General features: G+C 43.9%; 2 protein-coding genes across 3 annotated transcripts in view; both read right to left on the bottom strand.

Moving 5' to 3' along the window:
• Positions 1 to 2,379, bottom strand: part of hspb1 (heat shock protein, alpha-crystallin-related, 1) — a 16,177-nt gene extending 13,798 nt beyond the window's left edge. The window contains exon 1 of the mRNA XM_014198203.2: positions 1,756 to 2,379. Within this exon, the coding sequence (XP_014053678.1) occupies positions 1,756 to 2,236 (481 nt within the window). The 5' untranslated portion in view covers positions 2,237 to 2,379. The remainder of the gene's footprint in view (positions 1 to 1,755) is intronic.
• Positions 2,380 to 13,126: 10,747 nt separating this feature from the next.
• srrm3 (serine/arginine repetitive matrix 3) overlaps positions 13,127 to 19,842 on the bottom strand; it is an 87,918-nt gene continuing 81,202 nt past the window's right edge. For both annotated transcript variants that reach the window (XM_045717398.1, XM_045717399.1), the window contains 3 exons: positions 19,523 to 19,792; positions 18,888 to 19,022; positions 13,127 to 16,546 (listed from right to left, as the gene is read on the bottom strand). In XM_045717398.1, coding sequence (XP_045573354.1) covers positions 16,321 to 16,546; positions 18,888 to 19,022; positions 19,523 to 19,792 — 631 coding nt within the window. In that variant the 3' untranslated portion in view covers positions 13,127 to 16,320. The remainder of the gene's footprint in view (positions 16,547 to 18,887; positions 19,023 to 19,522; positions 19,793 to 19,842) is intronic.

Raw genomic sequence — 19,842 nt, 5'->3', positions numbered from 1 at the left:
CCTCCAACAGAGTTCCAGACACTTGTAGAATCTATGTCAAGGCGCATTGAAGCTGTTCTGGCTGGTGGTGGCCCAACGCCCTATTATGACACTTTATGTTGGTGTTTCCTTTATTTTGGTAGTTACGTGTGTATACCCATTGAAACACATGAGGACTATTGCATGGAGCTTTGGCCAGCGTACTAACACAAGGTCCTCTCTCGTTAAAATATCAATACGCACTAAAATCACCCGCACAGCTGATTTCAATTGTAACCATCATTGGCCAGTGGCCACCAAATTACCGTTCCTTTGTCCTGATTTCATGACCGGCGCCAGAACGAACCAGTTGGACGGGCATTTGATTTCCAGAACGAACCAGCTGGACGGGCATTTGATTTCCAGAATGAACCAGCTGGACGGGCATTTGATTTCCAGAACGAACCAGCTGGACGGGCATTTGATTTCCAGAACGAACCAGTTGGACGGGCATTTGATTTCCAGAACGAACCAGTTGGACGGGCATTTGATTTCCAGAACGTACCAGTTGGACGGGCATTTGATTTCCAGAACGAACCAGTTGGACGGGCATTTGATTTCCAGAACGAACCAGCTGGACGGGCATTTGATTTCCAGAACGTACCAGTTGGACGGGCATTTGATTTCCAGAACGAACCAGTTGGACGGGCATTTGATTTCCAGAACGAACCAGCTGGACGGGCATTTGATTTCCAGAACGTACCAGTTGGACGGGCATTTGATTTCCAGAACGAACCAGCTGGACGGGCATTTGATTTCCAGAACGTACCAGTTGGACGGGCATTTGATTTCCATTGCTGCCAAACGTTTTCAAGACTATTTCGGCCTCTGGTGGGTGTTATCATTGGAACAAATGAATCCTGTTTTTTTAATAAGGGCGAGGCCAGACTTATCCGTGGAGAACGGACACCAAATTAAAACAGATTCATTTTGGTCCGCTGTCCGTTTGCATGTGGAGTTTGTGACGTAAAACGGCTCCTCTAAACGGAGGGTTAGCCAATCAAAAGTTCAACTCATCTGAACCTTTTGTGCTTAAAATGGATGGAAATTGAATGGATCATCTATGCTGACTGTCAACTCCCATTGAAAAAGCATTGGAAATCAAAGTGAGAATGACAGAGACAGAGAGAAAGAGAGAGAGACAGACAGACAGAGACAGAGACAGACAGAGACATAGACAGACAGAGACAGACAGATAAAGAGACCGATAAAGAGACAGAGACAGACAGAGCTAGACAGAGACAGATAAAGAGACAGAGACAGACTGGCAGAGACAGAGCTAGACAGAGAAAGAGAAATAGACAGAGACAGAGTCATACAGATACAAACAGAGACAGAGACAAACAGAGACAGAGAGAGCCAGAGACAGACTGACAGATACAAACAGAGACAAACAGAGACAGAGACAGACAGAGACAGAGCTAGACAGAGATAGAGAAAGAGACAGAGACAGAGTCATACAGATACAAAACAGAGACAAACAGAGACAGAGACAAACAGAGACAGAGAGAGCCAGAGACAGACTGACAGAGACAAACAGAGCCAGAGACAGACTGACAGAGACAAACAGAGACAAACAGAGACAGAGACAGACTGACAGAGACAGAGACAAACAGAGACAGAGAGAGCCAGAGACAGACTGACAGAGACAGAGACAAACAGAGACAGAGAGAGCCAGAGACAGACTGACAGAGACAGACAGAGACACAGAGAGATCTCCAGATATGAGCTACTCACCAGTGATCTCCACCACACCATCCTTGGTCTTGATCACCAGCTCCTCAGGGGAGAAGTGGTTGACGTCCAGAGTAACCTTCCAGGTCTCCTGGGTCTGCTTGATCTCAGACATGCCAGAGCTGAGCTGGCGGGAGAGGGCATGGGCGTACGACGCTGCCCCAGCCTGAGGCATCATGGGGGCCTGGGGCATCACCGTAGCCTGGGGCATCATGGCAGCCTGCATCATGGCACTATGCAGGGGGGACATCACAGGGCTCTGGGGCATCATGGAGGGTATGAATCCAGCAACGGACATGTCGGGGCTAAAGGCGGATGGGCGCATGTAGCCGGGCCAGTGGGTGCTGGGGAAGGTGGGGAACTCCTCAGGGACGGCCGGCATGCCGAAGGCCTGGTCAAAGAGCCGGCTGCCCTGGTAACAGTCACGGAAGGGGTCCCAGCTGGGGGTGCGGAGCAGGCTGAAGGGGATACGTCTCTCTGTCATGGTTGGAGGAAGACGAGTAGTACTGTACCAGTAGAAGAGCTGTGGGCTGGCTGATTGGCTGACTGGCTGACTGGCTGACTTGCTGTAGATGACTTTGGTTGGTCTCTCTCAAACTTCCAAAGAAAGTTCTGTCTGCTCCTCGGCCGAAGGCTTTTATACACACAGCAACCGCCCACCTCTCGTCAACACTGTCACTGGCCCTCCCTTCTCAACCCCTACGCCCCGTCCCCCCCCCCCCACACACCTCCCTCAGCCAGATATTTATAGAAGGAACTAGAATGTCTATTCATGGCAGATGTAGCATGTGAATGGAATCTAAATCCAAGGACCTCCCATCGACCAATCGAACACAGCTGCCCAGCACTCTGTTTCACTCCCTCCCTCCCTCCCTCCCTCCCTCCCTCCCTCCCTCCCTCCCTCCCTCCCTCCCTCCCTCCCTCCCTCCCTCCCTCCCTCCCTCCCTCCCTTCCCTCCCTCCCTCCCTGTCCTGCCAATTGTAATCCCCCCTCCAAGCTCACCCTAGCCATGACACAGGGCTAGAGGAATCTGAGAGTCTGCTGTAAAGCAGACAGCCGTGCTCAGCAGGTCTACAGCCCCCCTGCATAGTGGGGAGATGTAAGTGTGCCGTTTCTAACACACAGACTGGTAGAGAACAGTATGTTATGTGACAAGCCAGCCACTTATGTGCAATTAGCAGCTATACATTATGAATGCACACAGGAATCCTAGGAGCTCAAACAAGCATAACACAACAGACACCACACCCACACACACGCTTGCACACAGTACACCCACAGACCCACAAGCACACAGAGGACGCACTCCCTCAACTAAAAAGTTATGTTGGAGGTGTTTGGTGTGATAGGAGTTAGTCTTGACATGGAGGAATGGAACCAGAGCTTAGTTAGACAGGTGTTAATACTGACCATGTCGTGTAGAACCTATGTCTCCTCTCTAACTGCTCTCTGTCTCCTCTCTAACTCCTCTCTGTCTGCTCTCTAACTGCTCTCTCTCTCTGTCTCCTGTCTAACTCCTCTCTGTCTCCTCTCTAACTGCTCTCTGTCTTCTCTCTGTCTCCTCTCTAACTCCTATCTGTCTCCTCTCTAACTGCTCTCTGTCTTCTCTCTGTCTCCTCTCTAACTGCTCTCTGTCTTCTCTCTGTCTCCTCTCTAACTCCTCTCTGTCTCCTCTCTAACTCCTATCTGTCTGCTCTCTAACTGCTCTCTGTCTTCTCTCTGTCTCCTCTCTAACTCCTCTCTGTCTCCTCTCTAACTCCTCTCTGTCTCCTCTCTAACTGCTCTCTGTCTTCTCTCTGTCTCCTCTCTAACTCCTCTCTGTCTCCTCTCTAACTCCTCTCTGTCTCCTCTCTAACTGCTCTCTGTCTCCTCTCTAACTCCTCTCTGTCTGCTCTCTAACTGCTCTCTCTCTCTGTCTCCTGTCTAACTCCTCTCTGTCTCCTCTCTAACTCCTATCTGTCTCCTCTCTAACTGCTCTCTGTCTTCTCTCTGTCTCCTCTCTAACTCCTATCTGTCTCCTCTCTAACTGCTCTCTGTCTTCTCTCTGTCTCCTCTCTAACTCCTCTCTGTCTGCTCTCTAACTGCTCTCTGTCTCCTCTCTAACTCCTCTCTGTCTCCTCTCTAACTCCTCTCTGTCTCCTCTCTAACTGCTCTCTGTCTTCTCTCTGTCTCCTCTCTAACTCCTCTCTGTCTGCTCTCTAACTGCTCTCTGTCTCTCTGTCTCCTGTCTAACTCCTTTCTGACTCCTCTCTAACTCCTCTCTAACTCCTATCTGTCTCCTCTCTCTCCTCTCTGTCTCCTCTTGTTCTCCTATCTATCTCCTCTCTGTCTCCTCTCTATCTCCTCTCTGTCTCCTCTCTGACTCCTCTCTGTCTTCTCTCTATCTCCTGTCTAACTTCTCTCTGTCTCCTCTTGTTCTCCTCTCTGTCTCCTCTCTGTCTCCTCTGTCTCCTCTCTAACTCCTCTCTAACTCCTCTCTGTCTCCTCTCTGACACCTCTCTGTCACCTCTCTGTCTCCTCTCTGTCTCCTCTCTAACTCTTCTCTGACTCTTCTCTGTCTCCTCTCTAACTCCTCTCTAACTCCTGTCTAACTCCTCTCTGTCTCCTCTTGTTCTCCTATCTGTCTCCTCTCTAACTCCTCTCTAATTCCTCTAACTCCCCTCTATCCCATCTATCCCCTCTCTGTCTCCTCTCTAATTCCTCTCTGTCTCCTCACTCTCTCCTCTCTAACTCCTCTCTAATTCCTCTCTGTCTCCTCTCTAACTCCTCTCTAAAGTCACTGCAGAATGGCATTCTTAACATGGACAACCTGGTTTTGTTTTGAATATGTTCCATTGCAAGATCTATGTCCTGTCTGAGTGTAAAGGGAATTTTCAGGTGAACTTAAGAGAAAAGCATTTGCGGATAAAGTCAATAACAAATAATTTCATTTTAATTACAAGTAGCAACAGGAAGACACCTCTAGCACAGAAGAGAAGATGTCTAACTTGGCCTTTGCCGAGAAGGCCCTTATATCCTAATTCCACAGAACCAGGAAGTCAAAACAATGTTGTCATCAGCTACAAAATGGCAGTGTTCCACAGAACACAACAACAATCAGTGTCCTTGGACCTCCAGTCTGGCGTCAATCCCGATCAACAGATATGAGTTTAAAATACAGCATAGCGTCTATTGACCAAATCCCGTGATACAAATGAGTGTCACAAATAGAACACTTCAAATCATGTGAATAAAATAAAGGGGAAATACATAAATATGCTAAGCATGGTGTTAATTACTCCTAAGTGAATATTAACATTATTCATCCTAAATATTTTTCTAATTTTGATTTAAAGCATTTTTATTCCACCAGCAAATACAACAACAAAAAATCTGGAAGAAGGACAGTTTTGGTTTTCATGCACCTTCCAGTGCTCAACCTATATTACGGTAACTTCAGAAAATATCAGATTATCCTTAGTATCTCTCCACTGACTGTGTCTAAAAACTGTTCTCCTTCAGGTTACAGGTTACTGTGGTCCTCACCGATGAATCAGCTTGGTAGTATATTTATTGATTTAACTTTTATTTTATCAGGGAGTCATACTGAGACCACGATCTCTTTTACAGATGAGCCCTGAATTACATATACTGCTCAAAAAATAAAGGGAACACTTAAACAACACATCCTAGATCTGAATGAAAGAAATCTTATTAAATACTTTTTTCTTTACATAGTTGAATGTGCTGACAACAAAATCACACAAAAATAATCAATGGAAATGCAATTTATCAACCCATGGAGGTCTGGATTTGGAGTCACACTCAAAATTAAAGTGGAAAACCACACTACAGGCTGATCCAACTTTGATGTAATGTCCTTAAAACAAGTCAAAATGAGGCTCAGTAGTGTGTGTGGCCTCCACGTGCCTGTATAACCTCCCTACAATGCCTGGGCATGCTCCTGATGAGGTGGCGGATGGTCTCCTGAGGGATCTCCTCCCAGACCTGGACTAAAGCATCCGCCAACTCCTGGACAGTCTGTGGTGCAACGTGGCATTGGTGGATGGAGCGAGACATGATGTCCCAGATGTGCTCAATTGGATTCAGGTCTGGGGAACGGGACGGGCCAGTCCATAGCATCAATGCCTTCCTCTTGTAGGAACTGCTGACACACTCCAGCCACATGAGGTCTAGCATTGTCTTGCATTAGGAGGAACCCAGGGCCAACCGCACCAGCATATGGTCTCACAAGGGGTCTGAGGATCTCATCTCGGTACCTAATGGCAGTCAGGCTACCTCTGGCGAGCACATGGAGGGCTGTGCGGCCCCCCAAAGAAATGCCACCCCACACCATGACTGACCCATCGCCAAACCGGTCATGCTGGAGGATGTTGCAGGCAGCAGAACGTTCTCCACGGTGTCTCCAGACTCTGTCACGTCTGTCACGTGCTCAGTGTGAACCTGCTTTCATCTGTGAAGAGCACAGGCGCCAGTGGCGAATTTGCCAATCTTGGTGTTCTCTGGCAAATGCCAAACGTCCTGCACGGTGTTGGGCTGTAAGCACAACCCCCACCTGTGGACGTCGGGCCCTCATACCACCCTCATGGAGTCTGTTTCTGACCGTTTGAGCAGACACATGCACATTTGTGGCCTGCTGGAGGTCATTTTGCAGGGCTCTGGCAGTGCTCCTCCTGCTCCTCCTTGCACAAAGGCGGAGGTAGTGGTCCTGCTGCTGGGTTGTTGCCCTCCTACGGCCTCCTCTACGTCTCCTGATGTACTGGCCTGTCTCCTGGTAACGCCTCCATGCTCTGGACACTACGCTGACACACACAGCAAACCTTCTTGCCACAGCTCGCATTGATGTGCCATCCTGGATGAGCTGCACTACCTGAGCCACTTGTGTGGGTTGTAGACTCCGTCTCATGCTACCACTAGAGTGAAAGCACCGCCAGCATTCAAAAGTGACCAAAACATCAGCCAGGAAGCATAGGAACTGAGAAGTGGTCTGTGGTCCCCACCTGCAGAACCACTCCTTTATTGGAGGTGTCTTGCTTATTGCCTATAATTTCCACCTGTTGTCTATTCCATTTGCACAACAGCATGTGAAATGTATTGTCAATCAGTGTTGCTTCCTAAGTGGACAGTTTGATTTCACAGAAGTGTGATTGACTTGGAGTTACATTGTGTTGTTTAAGTGTTCCCTTTATTGTTTTGAGCAGTGTACATTACAGAAAATACACACATCCAAATTGAAATCCAAATATGTAAGCAGAAAGAAAAAACACAGTCATAAAAAAACGAAATCAGCTTTCCGAATTGACCTAGAGGCACCAAAAAAAAAAACATGTATTTTAAAGATTTTTCCACAAATAAGATGCAAGAGCACTAAACTCTGATTTACCTAACTCAATAGAGACCAAAGGAATTTCCAGAGTTAGCCATCCCTGAGACCGGAGGTGGAAACTCACATGTCGAAAAGTTAGATAAAGGTTTTAGCTACAGTGGGACTATTTGTAAAAGGGCTTTTATAACGTACCAATGTATCAATCCGAGAGGCAGGACTTATTGCTATATAAGGAGCCCCATTTTTATTCTCAGCTTCTTAACTTACTCATCAATATGCTTTTCAAAAGACAGAATTTCATCTATCCAGATGCCCAGATATTTGTAAGCAGGGACACGATCAATTATGGAGACAATCCAAAGTACATACATTGCATTCGGAAAGTATTCAGATCCCTTCCCTTTTTCCACATTTTGTTACCTTACAGCCTTATTCTAAAATTGATTAAATAAAAATAAATTCCTCATCAATCTACACACAATACCCTGTAATTACAAAGTGAAAACAGATTTTTTTAAATTTTTGCTAATTTATAAATAATACAAAATGGAAATACCTTCTTTACATAAGTATTCAGACCCTTTGCTTTGAGCCTCAAAATTGAGCTCAGGTGCATCCTTGAGATGTTTCTAATACTTGATTGGAGTCCACCTGTGGTAAAAAACCAAGCAGTGAGGTCGAAGGAATTGTCCGTAGAGCTCCGAGACAGGATTGTGTCTAGGTACAGATCTGGGGAAGGGCACCAAAAAATGTCTGCAGCGTTGAAGGTCCCCAAAAACACAGTGGCCTCCATCATTCTTAAATGGAAGAAGTTTGGAACCACCAAGACTCTTCCTAGAGCTACCCGCCTGGCCAAACTGAGCGATCAGGGGAGAAGGGCCTTGGTTAGAGGTGACCAAGAACCCGATGGTCACTCTGACAGAGCTCCAAAGTTCCTATCTGGAGATGGGAGAACCTTCCAGAAGGACAACCATCTCTGCAGCACTCCACCAATCAGGCCTTTATGGTAGTGGCCAGATTGAATCACTCCTCAGTAAAAGTCACCTGACAGCCTGCTTGGAGTTTGCCAAAAGGCACCTGAAGGACTCTCAGACCATGAGAAACAAGATTCTCTGGTCTGATGAAACCAAAATGTAACTCTTTGGCCTGAATGTAACTCTTTGGCCAGTTCCAACTGTTCTGCCTGCAGCTATGGAACCCTGACCTGTTCACCGGATGTGCTACCTGTCCCAGACCTGCTGGAACCCTGACCTATTCACCGGACGTGCTACCTGTCCCAGACCTGCTGTTTTCAACTCTCTAGAGACAGCAGGAGCGGTAGAGATACTCTCAAAGATCGGCTATGAAAAAGCCAACTGACATTTACTCGTGTTACTGACTTGTTGCACCCTCGACAACTACTATGATTATTATTATTTGACCATGCTGGTCATTTATGAATATTTGAACATCTTGGCCATGTGCTGTTATAATCTCCACCCGGCACAGCCAGAAGAGGACTGGCCACCCCTCATAGCCTGGTTCCTCTCTAGGTTTCTTCCTAGGTTTTGGCCTTTCTAGGGAGTTTTTCCTAGCCACCGTGCTTCGTGCTTCTACATCTGCATTGCTTGCTGTTTGGGGTTTTAGGCTGGGTTTCTGTACAGCACTTTGAGATATCAGCTGATGTAAGAAGGGCAATATAAATACATTTCATTTGATTTGATTTGAATGCCAAACGTCACATCTGGAGGAAACCTGACCCCATCCTACTGTGAAGAATGAAGGTGACAGCATCATGCTGTGGGGATGTTTTTCAACTGCAGGGAATGGGAGACTAGTCAGGATCGAGGGAAAGATAAACGGAGCAAAGTACAGAGTGATCCTTGATGAAAACCTGCTCCAGAGACCTCAGAACCTCAGACTGGGGCAAAGTTTCACCTTCCAAAAGGACAACAACCCTAAGCACACAGCCAAGACAACGCAGGAGTGGCTTCGGGACAAGTTTCTGAATGTCCTTGAGTGGCCCAGCCAGAGCCCGGACTTGAACCCGATCGAACATATCTGGAGAGACCAGAAAATAGCTGTACAGTGACACTCCCCATCCAACCTGACAGAGCTTGAGAGGATCTTCAGAGAAGAATGGGAGAAATTCCACAAATACAGGTGTGCCAAGCTTGTAGCGTCATACCCAAGAAGACTCGAGGCGATAATCGCTGCCAAAGGTGCTTCAACACTTCAACAAAGTACTGAGTAAAGGATGTGAATACTTATGTAAATGTGTTGTTTCCATTTTTTTATATACATTTGCAAAAATGTATAAAAACCTTTTTTTGCTTTGTCTTTATGGCGTATTGGGTGTAGATTGATGAGGGAAAAAAATGATTTAATACATTTTAGAATAAGGCTGTAACGTAACAAAATGTGGAAAAGGTCAAGTGGTATGAGTACTTTCAGAAGGCACTGTATGCTTAAATCATAAGAGTTATTTTTATGCACTCCAGAGATCAACATTTTCTTAGTTTTATCTGCATTCAAAACTTAATTCAAGTCAATAAAGTTTTTCTGTAATACAATGAAGGCAGACTGTAGTTCAGATAGAGCCTGGTCAACCGTGGGGACAATAGGATACACAACAGTATCATCGTCATACAAGTGCAGGTTACAATATTTTACGGACAAGTCGATATTGTTTATTTAAAAAGTACAGGACCCAGAATCGACCCTTGCGGGACACCTTTTATAATATCCAGGAAACCTGATTTAACACCATCAGTAGATACACATTGATTTCTATCTGTCAAGTCATGTTTAAAACAGTTACATGCAGCCTGGTCAAGGCCAATTGAGGAAAGCCTCTGAATTAGCAATGAGTGATCAACAGTATCGAAAGCCTTTGACAGGTCAATGAAGAGGACAGCACAATGTTGCCTTTTTATTCATACAGTTAACCACATCATTTATAACTAAGGATGCAGCAGAGATAGTGCTATGACCTGATCTAAAACCCTGACTGATGTACATTTATATACTGTATACTGCTGATCTACATGCCATATAAAGCAATGAGGGACCCAGAGTTGGGATAGGTCGTTGGCATACTATACCTCACAACCTTCTTCTTTGCTGAATCAGCATTGTCACGCACATGACAGTTTCTCCATCTTATCTGAAGGTGTTATTGAAACACAATACTTTCCTGTGTCTCTTCCAACGACCAGCACTGGATGTTCTATCACAATAACTCTGCTGGATGGAGTCAGTATTCTATCACATTAACTGAAACCATACCTGGGTTAAACACTCTTTACTGTTGAGATATACAACAATATATAATTTGAGATTATAATAAAAAGTCCAGCCCGTGTATATTGAGCCCCCGAGTGGCGCACATATTTAAAATACTTTAAATACTCAGTGGGTTCTTGATTGAGCTAGACAGGCATAATGCAACCAATGCAAAAGTACAAACCAGGCAAGTTTAATCAAGCTCACACAGGTCTGACTCCGATTAAGAGTGCCGTTCATGGTTGATAATGTAATTACAATTATTTTTTTTGTAATTTATATAATTATATATTTTTAAAATTAACTAGGCAAGTCAGTTAAGAACAAACTCTTAATTACAATGACGCCTACCCCAGCCAAACCTGGACGACGCTGGGCCTATTGTGCCCCGCCCTATGGGACTCCCAATCACGGCCGGATGTGATACAGCCCGGGATCAAACCCGGGTCTGTAGTGACGCCTCTTGCTCTGAGATGCAGTGCCTTGGACCGCTGCGCCACTCGGGGGCTCAATATACACGGGCTGGACTTTTTATTATAATCTCAAATTATATATTGTTGTATATCTCAACAGTAAAGAGGCTAGTGGTAGGGTTAGTGTTGAGGTTGAGGCTAGGAGTAGGGTTAGTGTTAAGGTTGTGGTTGAGGCTAGGAGTAGGGTTAGTGTTAAGGTTGAGGCTAGGAGTAGGGTTAGTGTTGAGGTTGTGGTTGAGGCTAGGAGTAGGGTTAGTGTTAAGGTTGTGGTTGAGGGTAGGAGTAAGGTTATCGTTAAGGTTGAGGTTGTGGTTGAGGCTAGGGCTAGGGTTAGTGTGGAGGTTGTGGTTGAGGCTAGGAGTAGGGTTAGTGTTAAGGTTGAGGATAGGGCTAGGGTTAGTGTTAAGGTTATGGTTGAGGATAGGGCTAGGGTTAGTGTTGAGGTTGTGGTTGAGACTAGGAGTAGGGTTAGTGTTGAGGTTGTGGTTGAGACTAGGAGTAGGGTTAATGTTGAGGTTGTGGTTGAGACTAGGAGTAGGGTTAATGTTGAGGTTGTGGTTGAGACTAGGAGTAGGGTTAGTGTTGAGATTGTGGTTGAGGGTAGGGTTAATGTTGAGGTTGTGGTTGAGGCTAGGAGTAGGGTTAGTGTTGAGGTTGTGGTTGAGGGTAGGAGTTGGGTTAGTGTTGAGGTTGTGGTTGAGGGTAGGGTTAATGTTGAGGTTGTGGTTGAGGCTAGGAGTAGGGTTAATGTTGAGGTTGTGGTTGAGGCTAGGAGTTGGGTTAGTGTTGAGGTTGTGGTTGAGGGTAGGAGTAAGGTTATCGTTAAGGTTGAGGTTGTGGTTGAGGCTAGGAGTAGGGTTAGTGTTGTGGTTGTGGTTGAGGCTAGGAGTAGGGTTAGTGTTAAGGTTGAGGCTAGGAGTAGGGTTAGTGTTGTGGTTGTGGTTGAGGCTAGGGCTAGGGTTAGTGTGAAGGATGTGGTTGAGGCTAGGAGTAGGGTTAGTGTTAAGGTTGAGGCTAGGAGTAGGGTTAGTGTTAAGGTTGAGGTTGAGGCTAGGGCTAGGGTTAGTGTGAAGGATGTGGTTGAGGCTAGGAGTAGGGTTAGTGTTAAGGTTGAGGCTAGGGGTAGGGTTAGTGTTGAGGTTAAGGTTGAGGCTAGGGGTAGGGTTAGTGTTGAGGTTGAGGTTGAGGCTAGGAGTAGGGTTAGTGTGAAGGTTGTGGTTGAGGCTAGGAGTAGGGTTAGTGTGAAGGTTGTGGTTGAGGCTAGGAGTAGGGTTAGTGTTGAGGTTGTGGTTGAGGGTAGGGTTAGTATTAAGGTTGTGTTTGAGGGTAGGAGTAAGGTTATCGTTAAGGTTGAGGTTGTGGTTGAGGCTAGGGGTAGGGTTAGTGTGAAGGTTGTGGTTGAGGCTAGGAGTAGGGTTAGTGTTAAGGTTGAGGCTAGGAGTAGGGTTAGTGTTGAGGTTGTGGTTGAGGCTAGGAGTAGGGTTAGTGTTAAGGTTGTGGTTGAGGGTAGGAGTAAGGTTATCGTTAAGGTTGAGGTTGTGGTTGAGGGTAGGAGTAAGGTTATCGTTAAGGTTGAGGTTGTGGTTGAGGCTAGGAGTAGGGTTAGTGTTGAGGTTGTGGTTGAGGGTAGGAGTAGGGTTAGTGTGAAGGTTGTGGTTGAGGGTAGGGTTAGTGTTAAGGTTGTGGTTGAGGGTAGGAGTAAGGTTATCGTTAAGGTTGAGGTTGTGGTTGAGGCTAGGGGTAGGGTTAGTGTGAAGGTTGTGGTTGAGACTAGGAGTAGGGTTAGTGTTAAGGTAAGTGTTGTGGTTGAGGGCTAGGGTAAGGGTTGTGGTTGTGGTTGATCCTAGGGTTAGGGCTATTGTTAGGTTTAGGGCTGGGATTACGGCAGATTTGGCTTAAGGCCTTTTCATAATTTCAACAGCCTTAGATTTATCAAGCAGTGTCAGATATAACATTGTTATTTCTTGGAAGCTGCTGTATTCATCATATACTCACAGGTTACCGTAACATAGTGTAGGTTGAGTTCATGGACTTGGGAGGAAAAATAAACAGGCAGTTCTTTGAGGAGCTGGAAAAGTACACTAGGTTACAGAATATTCCAGTCCATCCAGTCCAGAGGTTTCAAGACGTATCATTAGGAAATAAAGAAAATAGTTACATTAGCACCCTCTGCAGGTGGCACCTACACATAGTACATGGACGTATGACTTTAAGACTCTGGTATGAATAATGTATAGACCTAACTTCCAATGTGTTTTAGTTTTTTTCATGTCAAAAAGAGTATCGATCGAAAGACGACAACACAAGTAGCTCATTTTCCATTGGTTTATATTTATTGTCCTGTATATAATAACTGGTAATCTACAACTAAGTGATTTTTATACAATCCAAAGGTTTTAGCATTGTACTCTTAATAACAAAACATGTTTACATTATGAGAGTAACACCGTATGAGTGACAGGAGGCTTGACGAATGGGAAGGAAGACAGGGTCTCTGGTTGAATCATGACCAGCAGCTGTCCCAGCTAGCACATTTGGTTCCCTGGAAGCTGTGGGAACGTACGTTTTATTAACGAAACCATAAGATTCCTGACGGTTAAAACAAAAACATTTGGGCACGTTAATATTTAGGTTGCAGGGTTCCCCTGAAAGCCAAACTTGGAGTTTTTTTTTTTTAATTAACATTCTGAGAACGGAAATTCTAGGATATTGAAGGTAATTAAATAACACTCTGAGAACATGTTTCAATAAGACTTTTAATAACACTGCTATTTTAGTTTGAGTTAACTGTTATGAACTCTCACCACAGATTGGACACATGGACATTTATTTTCTAGGCATTAATCATGCAAACACATTCCTTTTTTTATTGTGGCATGGTGTCAGTGAGATTCAAACCTATGATCTTCTGTTCTCTATCCATGGAATTAGTCCACTGCTCCAACAGGATTGACCTAGCATGCCATGTTTAAAAAAAATAACTCTAACAAAGATGTTCATTTTAGTCTATATAAACAGACCCTAGTTCAAAGACAAAAAACACTCATTAAGATCAGGGGTGGCCAATTAGTGAGTGCGGCCAACACATCTGAACACATTTAACAAGATAGAGAGTTTTGTTGATGCTGAGAACAGAATGTATGTGTTTTTAAATAACATTCTTACAACGTTCTTTGAACGTTACTAATGTTTTCTGGTGTTTTTTATGGAACGTTTTCTTAATGTTCTGAGAACATGACTTTAAATAGAACCAAGAGGAAACCTGTAGAAAACGTTACGCTGAAGTACTGGAATACCCAAAGAAGAACGTTATTTCTTAACGTTCTCTGAACGTTCTGAAAACATGACTTTAAATAGAACCATGAAGAAACCTGTAGAAAATGTTTTTTTTTGTCAAAGTACTGAAATTCCCACAGAAGAATGTTATAAAATTGTAGTAAATGTTATGGGAAGGTTGTATGCTAAATAAACATAGGACGTTCACGCTCTAACCAAGCTCTAAGAAACATATGGTTTTCAGAACGTTATGTGCTAGCTGGGGACCTATCAGCACAGAGTAGTAAACAGAGACAGGGAACATGATGGGCATCTAGTGGGACTACCTGTGTCTGGGTGCACGCGTTTTGCTAGCAGGGGCATTCGCCGCATACATAGTTTAGGTGACCACTGGCTTGTAAAACGAGCAGACCCTCTGTCTTTGACCTCATGTCAGGTCAGAGCCAGTTACCAGGACACCTCTGGTTAAAAGCAGGGATAGATCAGCCTTTTACAGCAGGGGCAATGTGATTGGTAACACCGACAACAAACTAGCCCAATCAACACACCTTTGTCTGCAGAGAGCCAATCCAGGACTGGTTTATGATTTGGACAGTAGGAGTTGGTAGAAGTGGAGCCCTGCAGCTAACAGCCCCTCTAAGACTATAACTAGGCCCTCTAAGTAACCCTGTGTACGAGCATTATAAATCGCATCAGGTAAGAGATTGGGAACCCGGCCGCCATAGAAACAAGCTATGTCCAGCTCAGCTCACTCACTTCTTAAAGGAAGCAGAAGCTTTCATGACAAATAAAAAGGATTTGGGTTAAAACATCAATTGACGTTCTGTATATTCATAGATCAGAATGTGTACATATGCAGCAATTCTATCTCCCATTAAATATTAAGATCTCAACAACACAGTTCTTCAAATTGTTTTAAAAACATTCGATGAGACAAAACAAATAAATAATCAAATAAATAAACAATTAAATAACATAAGAAATAGATAAATAATTGGAATAAATAACTGAATAAATAGCTGTGGATAAAAGATAGACCCCCCTCACATGATTGCATGGATGCTTTTGCAGAAAATATCTTTAGAAGGAGCATCTTTACAGAGCGACTTCACGTCACTGGTCATTGGGCAAGAGGTCTGAACATAATACATAGTGGAATAGGGAAGAGAGAAAAAGTACATAATAATCAAACATTTGTCCCTTTTTTTTGCCTCTGTGTGTGATTACAGGTCAGGAATGTCAGGGCCATGTTCAGTACCAAAACGTTTTCGATCGTTTCAGATAGAAATACCACAAATAGAGCCGACGTCATTCCTTATTCTACATCTCAGAGATGCATGTTTGTTCTACATAGCATACTTCTATCTGAACGTGCCCCAAGTCAGAATAGGGGGCAGGGAGAGATGCACCCTGGGACCTGTAGTACTGTAGTGGCAGGGACAGGTGCACCCTGGGACCTGTAGTACTGTAGTGGCAGGCAGCAGGGCGCTCTGGTACAAGCAGCAGCCTTCCTCCTTTCTAATGCATCATCATGCGAAGTCATCATCAAATAACAAGCCTCTTCAAAAAAAATCACATAGAATATACAGTGCATAGTTTACAAGCCAGAACTTCCAGTTTAGAATCATCTATACATCCTGATATATCAGTTCCCTTCTGCATGCTAAATCGTCAGCCAACTTTTCTTTTGTTCTTTATCGCATCTGTTGATCTCTCTGGTTCCTAAAATAAAGCATATGTTTTTGGGGAAATTATGTAATGACATTGGAGGAAGAATTGCCCAGTGCTGTTTTATTTGATTTGATTTCTTTTCCACTTGTATCTCTTCTTTTCATCTTCTTCGACAAACTCATGGAAGTTTCCCATTGCTGGAATATTTTTTTGGGGGGTTTACTTTTGCTATGCAGAAAGATATAGAGAAAGTGCTTACAGAATTGTTCTTTATCAATTATTTTCAAAAAGCATGATCTGAAAAATGTTATTTTAAATAACTGCCTGTGTGAGGACAAATCGATATTTCAGATCCAGGCTCGGGTTAACGCTGGTATACAGAGATGGAGACTGAGGATGGTAAAAAAAAAAAACACAGAGAAGGACTGACCCTGTGTTTGGACCAATCAGGGACGCATAACATGATTTATCTCCCTCCTCCCCTCCCCCTCTCTCTCTCTCTCTCTCTCTCTCTCCCCCCCCCCCTCACCCTCTCCCCCGCTATCTCTCACTCTCTCATCAGAAGCCGGGGCTTTCATAGCTGCTGCGACTGTAGTTGCTGTGGCTCCTGGGGCTGCGTGAGCGGCTGTGGCTCCTGGGGCTGCGTGAGCGGCTGTGGCTCCTGGTGTGGCTGTGACTGCAGCTGTAGCTGCGGCTGCGACTCCTCCCTGAGTGGGAGGTGCTTGACATGGAACTGGAGGAGGAAGGGCTGGGGCGGTAGTACGGGATAGGCCGCTTCCGAGCGCTGAGGAGAGGAGAAGATAGGAGATTAGACAGTACATAAATCTCTTGTAGGAGTTAGTTAGTGTGAAGAGGACCACCCCACTGACAGCTGACCAGAGAGCGTGTTTTCTTGTCTCTTGGTCCAGTAGAATGCAACATAATCCATTTTTTAAATACTCTCAGAATTTAAATATCAAATGTATTTAAAAAAAAAAAAGAAAAATAATCCATGTACTGTACCACGTCAAATCTATAACATGTTTGAATCTTAATAAAGGTAAAAAAATAAGGCACTTGGTCAGCTGTCATCAAAAGCAAACCAGAGAAATTGACATACTGTAGTTATCGTTGTATTTATTACTGTAGTTGTTACTGTGGTTGTTACTGTAGTTATTATTGTATTTATTACTGTAGTTGTTACTGTGGTTGTTACTGTAGTTATCGTTGTATTTATTACTGTAGTTGTTACTGTGGTTGTTACTGTAGTTATTATTGTATTTATTACTGTAGTTGTTACTGTGGTTGTTACTGTAGTTATCGTTGTATTTATTACTGTAGTTGTTACTGTGGTTGTTACTGTAGTTATTATTGTATTTATTACTGTAGTTGTTACTGTGGTTGTTACTGTAGTTATTATTGTATTTATTACTGTAGTTGTTACTGTGGTTGTTACTGTAGTTATTATTGTATTTATTACTGTAGTTGTTACTGTGGTTGTTACTGTAGTTATCATTGTATTTATTACTGTAGTTGTTACTGTGGTTGTTACTGTAGTTATCGTTGTATTTATTACTGTAGTTGTTACTGTGGTTGTTACTGTAGTTATTATTGTATTTATTACTGTAGTTGTTACTGTGGTTGTTACTGTAGTTATCGTTGTATTTATTACTGTAGTTGTTACTGTGGTTGTTACTGTAGTTATCATTGTATTTATTACTGTAGTTGTTACTGTGGTTGTTACTGTAGTTATCGTTGTATTTATTACTGTAGTTGTTACTGTGGTTGTTACTGTAGTTATTATTGTATTTATTACTGTAGTTGTTACTGTGGTTGTTACTGTAGTTATTATTGTATTTATTACTGTAGTTGTTACTGTGGTTGTTACTGTAGTTATTATTGTATTTATTACTGTAGTTGTTACTGTGGTTGTTACTGTAGTTATTATTGTATTTATTACTGTAGTTGTTACTGTGGTTGTTACTATGGTTATTAGGTGATACAGTCAGATTGAGAGGTGCTGAAAGAGAGCAGATGCATGTGTTAGTTAGTAGGCGTCCACACACACACACACACACACACTTCAATGGGTTAAAAGCGCTGAGATGGCCATATTAGTGGACATCCTCAAGGTGCAACCTAAGTGACTCTTGCAGAAGTTGAGAGGTTTGAGAGGTTGCTGCTGGTAAGTTAAGCGCTGTTAGCCACACAAAAAAAAAAGGACAGGAAAATGATCTGAAGGTTAGCCAACAACCACAAATCAGGTGACTTAACGATCTAGGAACGACGTCAGCTCTGTCAAGGTGCTTCTGCTACTGAATGAGTATTCATTGGAATCATCTCAAAAGAATTGTCATTGGAATTTCTGTAGATTCACAATTTGGGATAACGATCAAGTTCAAGGGAGACATTACTGACTAAGATGAAGACCTTGATAGCACCTTCATCAAAAACCCTGTGTTATAACATTAGTGGACATCTAACTGTTTCTCTAGTGCTCGTGTGAGTTTATTCAAGTGGCTTTACTAAAAGGAAAAGAGGATAGAAAGAAGGAGAGAGACTCGAGGGAAAGGAGCAGTGTTACTCTTGGGAAGTTTGTTCTGTTGGTTAGCTGCTTCACCAGACTTCAGTCAGGAGGACTAGGAGAGTCCTGCTGCACGGCAACTGTTACCACAGTAACCTAGCCTGCAGCTCAGCAGCATTCTGTTGTCTTGGCTTCCAGGGGAATCTTCCTTTGTACAGGAGTGACAGAGGAGTGACAAGAACCAGCATTTTATCGAAAAGGACTCCACACATATTCTAGGAAATACAATTGAATAATATTATTGCTACTGTGTGCCATCGCTCAGCTGTGACAAATCCAGTCTGTGATAAAGGTTGTACACTTCTATGATATAAATACATTTCACCTTAAATAATATAACATTTTCAGTTCCACTTGATTAAGGATAAAACACACACATATGTACTTAAAATAACCCCACATTTACAGTAATTATGCTGAGTATCCACAATCAAATTGTTGAGAAAAACCAAAGAAAAGCTGAGGGAGAAACCTTAACAATCTCTCCCAAAGATGTCAGTGTTACAACTTTATTGTGCTTTCACTGAGGGAGCATGGTTACATACTGTAGATCCTCTGTTACCTGGTGATCCTGCGAGCCTCCATGAAGCTGGGAGAATCTCGTCTCCTCTTCCTGATGGGAGAGTAACTCCTGGAGCGACGGTGAGCACGGTCAGCGTCAGAGTGGTGAGGACTCTCTCTCTCCTTAGCGGAAAAACTAAAAATACACAAAAATTGTCATGTATTGGACAGAAAAAAAAAACAAATGTATGAAAAAAGTAATGTTTGTGTCAAAATAAAATCACTGGGAAGCTAAACTAAACTACAAAAGTTTCTAGTAGACCTAAAACCAAGAGGTTAATCTGGCCTTCCTGGTAGGTTAACTATTATCCATAGACTAGTTAGTATCCTTCCTCTTGGTGGTACAGTGGTTCTTCCTTTAAAAGTTTTGAGCTTATGCCGCGACCATTTGTGGTAGATGGTGCAGATTGTGGTAAATTGCGTCATTCTGGCAACAATGGCTGACACTTAAATAACGTGCCATAGAATTTTGCGGCAGCCCACAAAATGTGCTGCAGCAAGACACAACGTTTAAAGGAAGAACCATTGTAGGTTAACTATCATCCACAGACTAGTTAGTAACCCTTCTTCTTGGTGGTAGGTTAACTATCATCTACAGACTAGTAAGTAACCCTTCCCGTAGGCGGTGTTCCTCACCTGGAATTGTTCTGTCTGGCATGGACGTGGAGGGACTTGGCCTTGCTGGGGCCTCTCTCTCTGGAGGCAGAGCATGATGAGGACCGTCCTGAGCTCCAGGAGCTGCTGCGCTGCCGGACCCCGACACCGCCCCGCCCCCGAGACTCACTCTTCTTCGTGCCTGACCCAGACGCATGGTGGTGCCGCCCTGGGGATGCAGACAGCCTCTGGTGATGGGACTGTCCCCGACCCCCACGGTGGTGTCGCTTGGATGAGTGGGATCCTTTAGTCCTGGAGGTAGATAGGTAATGAGTATCAGTTGATTGGTGGTAACAGAGGAA

This window comes from Salmo salar, chromosome ssa04 (genome assembly GCF_905237065.1).
Source record: "Salmo salar chromosome ssa04, Ssal_v3.1, whole genome shotgun sequence".
Lineage (NCBI taxonomy): Eukaryota > Metazoa > Chordata > Actinopteri > Salmoniformes > Salmonidae > Salmo > Salmo salar.
This window is presented reverse-complemented; position numbering and strand designations above follow the sequence as displayed.